The sequence below is a fragment of the Biomphalaria glabrata genome, chromosome 9 (assembly GCF_947242115.1).
Source record: "Biomphalaria glabrata chromosome 9, xgBioGlab47.1, whole genome shotgun sequence".
Classification (NCBI taxonomy): Eukaryota; Metazoa; Mollusca; class Gastropoda; family Planorbidae; genus Biomphalaria; species Biomphalaria glabrata.
In genome coordinates, this window is record NC_074719.1 from 14,759,702 (window position 1) to 14,768,934 (window position 9,233).

The window sequence follows — 9,233 nt, forward strand, 5'->3', positions numbered from 1 at the left end:
TCATACCTCATTGGTGCTCATTAAGAAATGTTTTCAATAGACTCTCAATCTAAGTGCTGAAATTAGCGATACACCGCAAACCTTCTATTAGCCTTTGTCAGCCTAATTGTTTTTCGGTATTTCCCAAATTGGCCGCATTGTATATAACTATTATTAAGCCTAAATACAAATAATTATATAATTGGAGGCTCGGTGGCTGAACGGTAAAGGGTTTGGCTTCCGCAATGAGGGTCCGAGTTTAAAATCATGGTGAAGACTGGAATTTTTAATTTCGGGATCTTTAGGGCGCCTCTGAGTCCACCCAGCTCTAATGGGTACCTCACATTAGTTGGGGAAAAGTAAAGGCGGTTGGTCGCTCTGCTGGCCATAGAACCACATGGCCATTACATCATCTGCCCTATAGACCGCATGGTCTGAAAGAGGAACTTTACTTTACCTTAAATACAAATTATACAATGTTATTTAACTATTTTAAATAGATTTGGTTCACATCCAGTTTAATTTGAACAATTCATTTTAATTAGATCATTTATTTATTTGGAAACTAGCATTACCCACCGGCAACGCCCGTTGATTTTGTTTCTAGGCTCTCTCTCTCTCTCTCTCTCTCTCTCTCTCTCTCTCTCTCTATATATATATATATATATATATATATATATATATATATATATATATATATATATATATTGACTAATTGTTAGTTTACAAGTAACAAAGCAGCGCACACATAGGCCTACATACAACACACTCGCGTCTGTTAAGTTTTACTGAGGATTTCAATTCTGAACTGTTCTAAGCTGTATTCAGTCCATACTATTGATCTCTACTTTTTACTGTACTTCTCTGTAGATGTCATAGCTTGTGTTGATCCTGTCAAGTGCCAGGAATATTGTGAGAACCCAGTGGGATGTTCAAACGTTGCTTACCCAAAACTAGTTCTGGAACTAATGCCAGTTGGTAAGCAAATTAAGATCCATTTTAGACGAGACATAAAAACCCGAAGAGGTCTTATTTCATTAGAATGACCATGGTCTTAAATTTGCTGTTTCCAAAAGGTCTACGTGGATTATTGATGGCGGTTATGTTATCTGCCATCATGTCATCCTTAACATCTATTTTTAACTCGTCTGCCACTTTGTTTACCATGGATCTTTGGCGGAGAGTCAGAAATCATGCATCTGAAAGAGAATTACTCATAGTTGGCAGGTAATTTTTTTTTAATAAAAAAAAATATTTTTTAAAATTGTATAGGAAGTGAAGACTGAACTATTCTATAAACTCATTATACTAGCAAAAATTATCAATTCAACCAGGCCTAGCATACATTGGGACATATGATTTGGTTTTCATTTAGTATTGTGATGATTTGGATCAGTGATGATTTAGGTCAGTGGTGCACAACTTATTTCTACCTGATAGCCAAATACATTTTCGACTCACTTGTTACGGACCACATCATCAAAAAACTAATAGTCGACTGCAAAGCTTATGGAAACGAGTCTCTTTTCAAATGTTGGCAGAAGTTTTGAGGAACGCATAGCGCCACTTCACTGGCCGGAAATGGCCCACTGGCCCTGGGTTGTATGCCAATGACATTCCATGAGATGAATGTTTTGAAGGAAAAAAAAGATGGTTTGGAATGGCTTGATACATACGCTTGTATATACTATTTCATAGTACACAAAGATCTTTTTATCTTTACTATTAGTATTTCGATTCATTTTCATTCATTAGTTGGGTAAAATAAAAACGGTTGGTCGTTGTGCTGGCCACATGACACCCTTATTAACTGTTGACCTATGAAACATATAACCTTTAATCATTTGCCCTTTTGATCTCAACGTGTGAAAGAGATACTATACAAAGTTTATTTTATATATTTTCAATGGAATATTATTTATAAGCAATACAAGAAATTTAATGGAAAAGTTATTTTATGCAAGATGTATCTGTTAGATAAGATGTATATCAGAATTGTGTATCAATCATGTTATTTTGGCACTTAGCATCAGGCGATGTGTTTTTATATGAACTATGTTGACATCCTTATGTTCCAGACTATTTATTCTCCTGCTGTGTGGTGTGGCAATCCTGTGGATTCCTATGGTGAAATCGTCTCAAGGGGGACAACTATTTAATTATATACAAGCTGTGCAGGGTTATCTAGGGACACCTATAGGAGCGCTGTTTTTGGCAGCGATACTATGGAAACGAATGAATGAGAGGGTAAGTACTGAAAGTGGTGAACTCAGCAAACTTAATGAAAATATATTTGTTTTTTTTTTGTTTTTTTGTTTTGTTTTTAAATATATAATAACCGATGTTACGCATGTTATCAGACCCGTTTTAGGGTTGAAAATTGTATGACTCGAGGATGAAGAATCTTTGTGACTTTAAACACTTGTGTGCTATGAGTTGCTTTCAATACGTTGCCACGTTTCCTTGTCTTAGCTTGATGTCCAATTGGAAACATCAAAGAAGAGAAAACTGATAGGTCAATAAGTTTCCATTTCAGACCTTGTGGTCTATAGGGCAGATGATGTAAAGGTCATCTGTTTCTGTGACCTACGGTTAACTAGGGTGCTATGCGGCCAGCACAACGACCAACCGCCTCTACTTTTCCTCAACTAATGTTAGGTACCCATTAGAGCTGGGTGGACTCAGACCTATCAGTTTTCTCTTCTTTGATGTTTCCAATTGGACCCAAAGATCCAGAAGTTAAAAATCCCAGTCTTCACCAGGATTTGAAACCTGGACCCCCCGGTCAATAGGGTAACAAAAAAGAAAGCCCCCAAACTAATTGCACTTGAGAAAGTTACTATTCACCATCCACCACACCTTTTCTCAATGGAGACTTTTTCTCACTAATAGATTCCCCCCACCCCCTTTAAAGAATGAAAATGAGATTGCTTCTTTCTCTAGTCGTAGGATTAAAGTTCTCGGGGGAAAAAAAGGTAGTACAAACGTGTAGCTGCTTGGAATCAGCTCAAGCAATTTTTTTTCCTGGTCGATGGAGGGAGACTTATCATTGGCCTAAATGTAAGAAAATAGCCTCGACTCTCATTAAAAGTCCAGATCAGTAAATCATATTGCTGGAAAGGGTTTTCACGGCTCTCTTCACGTCCACTAGCTGCAATAGCGGGACCCTAACGAGACACTCAATTCGTTATTTAGGACCTCTATTGTCAATTTGCACAGGGCCTCAACAATTAAAAGTCCGGGTCTGATGCTACATTACATATAGTTCTTGAACTAAGCTATGCCAATTGCTATTTTATTACAAATATAAATTAAAAAATTGATAATCACAAACTCAATGAATGAACTTAATCATTAAATTTATAGACATATTTTAATTAACTGGCACTTAATAACTTGGCACTGTTATAGGCTGTTAACTACTGTGAAAAAATGCAAACAAACTCTATGGCCATATCACAAGGTCTTCAGGGCTTGCAAAGACCTTCCTTAGCCATATCATAAGGTCTTCAGGGCTTGCAAAGACCTTCCTTAGCCAAATCACAAGGTCTTCAGGGCTAGCAAAGAACTTCCTTAGCCAAATCACTAGGTCTTCAGGGCTAGCAAAGACCTTCCTTAGCCAAATCACAAGGTCTTCAGGGCTAGCAATGACCTTCCTTAGCCAAATCACAAGGTCTTCAGGGCTAGCAAAGACCTTCCTTAGCCAAATCACAAGGTCTTCAGGGCTTGCAAAGACCTTCCTCCAGGGAACCTTCTCCTTCGCCTTCACCTATCCCTTAGTATGTTGTACCGTTGGGGCACCACACAAGATTTGTCGACCGTCTTTCTCCATTCCTCTTAATCTTTTGCCTTGGATGTAATGTTTTTCGATGACAGGCCCGTCTTCCCATCGCTATCTCTATCTACCTCCTCTTCATTTCCTGATACTGTTCACTGCAGGAAAGTCTTCGCGAACCCCGAAGACCTTATAATATGACCATAGAGTTTTTAGTTTGCTTTTTTTTGACAGTAGTTAGCAGATCATTGTGGGGTCCAATATCTCTATGCTACATGGATAATGGCTCATAATACTAGTTAGTATACAAACAAACCAACATCTAAATACATTTATTTCATCGATGCTTAGCATGGCCATGTTTCTCTTGTTTACATTCTAGGGAGCTTTCTTTGGACTTCTTAGTGGACACGCAGCTGGTGTCATTCGAATGGTCATCGATTTCGCTTATCCAGCCCCACAGTGTGGTATGATATTAGTACCAATGCATAAGTTAAAATTAGTATATAGGCCGACTTGCGTTGTCGAATATTTCAAATGTGTAAAATGTATTTAGTAGTACATTTCCTTTTAAAAAGTAGAAGATATGAGCTTAGTTAAGAAAAAGAAGAGAAATGTTCATCACTATATGTATACATACTATGATACTAGTAATCTAATGCGCCTAACTAAATGAGCTTTTCATCCAGAGGGTTCCAATGCGTTAGATGCCTGAATACAAATATCATTGTCAGTGAGATTACATTCTTTCTTCAACTTGTTTGAAATTTTGGTTTACCTTTATTATATCCTTTCTTTTCTTGTAAGAATTAACAAAATGAAATGTATATATTACAGTCTACATCTTTTTTTTTTAAAGATAACATAGTCACGGTGACAGTTATGTTCTACATTGTGATATTTTCTCTTGTATTGTACTTATAAGGAGAAGTTGACACTCGTCCAGTCATACTTAGCGCTGTCCATTATACTTACTTTGGAAGTATTAACCTGATCATTACAGCACTGGCCATTGTCATCTTCTCTTACACAGCACCTGCTCAAGACGAGGAACAGGTAATAACCTTACACTTTCAGATGTAATTTAAAAACAACTTTGTACTGTTGTATATTTATTGTGAAACAAAATAAAAAATGTCCCATTCTATTCGTGCTATCGGTGCTATTTGTTAATTTAGATCTAGATAGAGGACGGACGGTTTATAATTCATTCGGTTTTAGCGGCCGGGGGAAAAGACGCTATTAGTTTTGTGCGAAATGTCCGTCCGTCCGTCCCGTTTAGATCTCGTAAACTAGAAGAGATATTAAAAATCCGACTTCACAATATTTTAGACCATTCAAAGTTCTGATGCAACGGCTACTTTTTTTTTCCTAAAAGCGAAAATTCTAATTTTTAAAATTAATTATGCAAGCAGTTTTTTATAATAAAAAGCTAATTAGTATGCATTATATGTTAGACCTAATTTAAGACGAATAGTAATCTTATAAATATCATTTTCGTGAACATTTTTTCTATATAGCGGAATTTTTTTTTTTTTTTTTTGAGGATTAAGAGATTGAGCCTTTTCAAAACTTATTTAGTTCGAACCGAGGGTCCCGGGTTCGAATCCTGGTGAAGACTGGGATTTTCAACTTCTGAGTCTACCCAGCTCTAATGGGTACCTGACATTAGTTGGGGAAAAGCATTGGCGGTTGGTCGTTGTGCTGGCTACATGACACCCTCGTTAACCGTAGGCCACAAAAACAGATGAACTTTACATCATCTGCCCTATAGACCACAAACTAGTTAGGCCAGGTTCACATCTAACTTTACATTCACTTTCACGTATCCTTAGATCTGCGGGACGGATGGGGCATTACACAATATCTGTTAACCTTCTTTCTCCATTCTTATCTCTCATTTGTCTTTGATATAATTTCATTCGGATTTTCTTTCTGAAAATATTGAAGCCTACTTGGGTGGACCACTGGTCGTGCGGTTTGTGCGCTGGACTGACGTTTGGATTTATCGACGATCGAAGGTTCAAACCCTGCCTGCTCCCATCCCCCGTAGTCCTGCGGGAGGTTTGGACTAGGAAGTAAACTATCTTCAACTCTGAAGGATTATCCCAATTATGTAAAACATTTTACTTCGGGGGCCGATTTTGAGTTTGTGTTTCCACACAAACTGTCTTTTGTAACCTTTTTGTTTTTTTTTGTTTTTTGCTTATCTATTTCGTTTGGTGTCTCAATATTTGCTTCACCTACGGCCTTTATATTCGCTTAAATAGGACCCCCATATTCCTAATTAACTGACTGTATTTGTGTTTAGTGATATATAGCTGACTGCACGGTATATTCATTGCTAATGAACTGACTGTACATGTACTTAGCTGAACAACATACCAGTACTAAAAGAACATAATATCTGAACTTTAATACTGAACTTCACTTGTTACCCAATGTGTTCTTTGTCTTGACCAGCTGTATGCAGTTACCTGGTGGACAAGAGTGGACAGAAAGAGTCAGACAAACAGACACACAGATCTAACACTCCAGGAAGGTACATTAGATCTACATTCATTTGTTGTTGTATTTTGCTCGAGTGATGATTACGTGATATGGTTTCACCCGTTGTTTGCATAAAGTTATTCTTTCCATTAAATCTCAAGAATTGTGACTTATCTCTTGGGGTCGTAAGGTGTTGAAGTTAATGTTAATGGAACCTGGACATGGATCTCGAAAACGGCTCTGATGATTTTCCTAGAAATTGAACAGTTGATGTATATTGCTGAGAAAAAGATTTTCTAGCTCTTTGGCCACACAGGGAAAACTTTCGTTTGAACTTTTACAATTTACAAAGTAGAAAAACAAAAGAAAGAAACAAAGAAAGAAATTTAAATTTGGCCAGAGAACGAAACAAATATTTATCTTAACGGACTATACAGTCTTCAGTCTTCGGGTATTTCCAGATGTATACATTATATTTCAAGAGTTTCATAAATTAATGTTCAGGACCTTTTTACACATCTTCTTCTATGTCTAGATCTAAAGTCCTATATTTAGAATGTAGTGTAGTATAGTAGAATTATACATTCGGTTAACCAGGATTTTTTTTCAGGGTGAGGGTATGGTGCGGGGTAAACAATTTTCCTTTTTTTTTAAAAAAAATCTAACATTCGTTAGTTATTAAGAGAAAAATAATCGCCCTATAAGTTGTATAAAAGAGTTATTGTTATTATTTAGAGTTGTTGTAATGTCAGGTAATCATTAGAGTTGGACTCAGAGGCGCCCTAAAAATCTCGAAATTCAAAATCTCCGGTCCCCCACAGGGATTCAAACCCAAGATCTCTAGTCATACTTTTTACCACTCTGCCACCACAGCCCTAACCAAGTAGATGGTTAAATGAATAATAACTTTGATCTGAAACAGATGTACATTTTTTCCCTTGATTCAGTAACGCACAAAAATTATAATAATTTATTTATTTTTAAACTAAAATTTAATTCCCTTATTAGACCTTGCACTCCACGGAACAGATTATGTGAAGCTTATCTATTTCCTTAGCCAATTGTTAATGAAAAGTGTCATTTGAACAACTACAGTTCGGGACCAAATAGAACAAAGTAGACCCAGAGAGATCCTCCGAAGTTATATATCACAGTCTTTTCATTCAATCACACGCCGCTATTAAATTGCATTGACCAGGGAAACCAAACCCACGCCACTTCTGGCACATAACGCAATGCTATCCGTCCTCTCGAAACGTCTTTTCACAGTGCCAGCCCGCGAGACATCGAGTCCACTGGAAGATATTTTTTGTGGTGGCCCGCAACAATGTGTCCGAAATGTATATGCCCCCCATCACCCTGGCCGAAAAGGTTGGACATCACTGTTTTAGATGAAACATAAATATTTAAGTCGTCTTTCTGGAAATGAGAAGATTTAGCCTGTTTGTATGTTCATGACACCAAGTTTCTCATGCATGTTTCGTATTTATATATTTTGTTACCAATATTTTGTTTCAGATGACACACTGTCAGAAAGTTCGCAACAAACGCCCACGACAGAAGCAGGCATTAGTAGATGGCAACGATGGTTTAACTTCGCATGTGGTATTCCCTCGAGCACTGCAAAGATCAAGGAAGCTCCGGAAATCAGCATCGCCCAACGGAGAAGCTTTCTGTTAGAGACATCCAAGTGGAGAGGTTTCCTCAATATAAATGCAACAATTGGCCTGGTTGTAATGGCGTTTCTTATCGGCTATTTTCATTAACTTCTTTCATCTATTTCTTTATTGTTCACTTTGATTTTGTACAAATATTGTTCATTATTTGGCTGTATAGAACCATTTACAAAACATTAAAGTTGAGAGGGAAAGACAGAGAGAGAGAGAGAGAGAGAGCAGTTATGAGGCTATTAAATGTATACATGCTTAACGAATTAAATTAAAAGGGCATTTTATTTAAAGCCACCCATCGTTTAAATGATTATTTGTGTGTCCAATTAATAATTTTAATTTTTGTTTCAAGAATTGTTTTTCTTAATCAGTTTTAAATTTTAAGGACTAAAAAGGGAATGTTACTTAGACAATACCGAGACCTCATTTAAATTACCAACACTTTTAGAGGAGTTGACGCTACTACTTGGTTTAAGTGCTGGAATAAGTCCCAAAAAGCCCGTGGAGTCTGGGAGCGTATGAGGCGCCCTGGACGCACCTTCCCGAGATGGAGGCTGTCCAGGCCTGAGCAAGTTATGATAGCACAGTGCAGGACAGGCCACTGTCCTGTTGGCTCATATTTCTCACGGCTATGACCAAATTTCGATTCACGGTGCCACCGCTGCGGGAAAGAATAGGAAACCGTGCCTCATATTCTGTTTGACTGCCCCAGACTTGCTGATCTCCGTCTCGACAGGTCTGGGAAACCAAAAATTCTCGACCTGTATGCACTACGCAAGACAGCTGGGTTTCTGTCCAGGGCTTTTGCAAAAGAGGATTAGAGCCTCTCAAGCCTTCACTCAAATGGAGTTTGATGATGACTACTTTTAGCTGGAAGGCTGTAAGATCTATCTCTAGTGGCAGTGTTACTAGTAAACGTTACACATTAGTCAAAGTTAATGTGTACATTGTGGTTATAGCTTTTTACTTCACCTTTCACCCATTGTCTTTTAAAATATATTACAATAACTATTTCAGTGCGAAATATTTTATAAAAAACATGGAGTTTTGACTACCTTCATTTTGGAAATATAATTCGTTACGTAAATCACTCATGTATGCATATCGTTTTCCGATGCATTAGCAAATATTTGTAGGTCAGTTGAAAATGAATGCAACGCAGTTTGAGAACCGTATTGCATGGTTATGCCAGGGCAGATTTGAAACACATCCCGTTTTTATGAAAAATGTACAATCTACAGCCCCAACCCTCCTCCCTCTCCGCCTTTAGAAAAATACAAAAATTCATTTTAGTATCTGTTAAAAGTCCTACATATAAT

General features: G+C 37.4%; 1 protein-coding gene across 5 annotated transcripts in view; it reads left to right on the forward strand.

Moving 5' to 3' along the window:
• Positions 1 to 8,204, forward strand: part of LOC106052370 (sodium/glucose cotransporter 4-like) — a 30,334-nt gene extending 22,130 nt beyond the window's left edge. For all 5 annotated transcript variants that reach the window (XM_056042157.1, XM_056042153.1, XM_056042154.1 and 2 more), the window contains 7 exons: positions 850 to 957; positions 1,056 to 1,206; positions 2,058 to 2,226; positions 4,137 to 4,221; positions 4,680 to 4,810; positions 6,218 to 6,296; positions 7,763 to 8,204. In XM_056042157.1, coding sequence (XP_055898132.1) covers positions 850 to 957; positions 1,056 to 1,206; positions 2,058 to 2,226; positions 4,137 to 4,221; positions 4,680 to 4,810; positions 6,218 to 6,296; positions 7,763 to 8,010 — 971 coding nt within the window. In that variant the 3' untranslated portion in view covers positions 8,011 to 8,204. The remainder of the gene's footprint in view (positions 1 to 849; positions 958 to 1,055; positions 1,207 to 2,057; positions 2,227 to 4,136; positions 4,222 to 4,679; positions 4,811 to 6,217; positions 6,297 to 7,762) is intronic.
• The last annotated feature ends 1,029 nt before the right edge of the window (positions 8,205 to 9,233 follow it).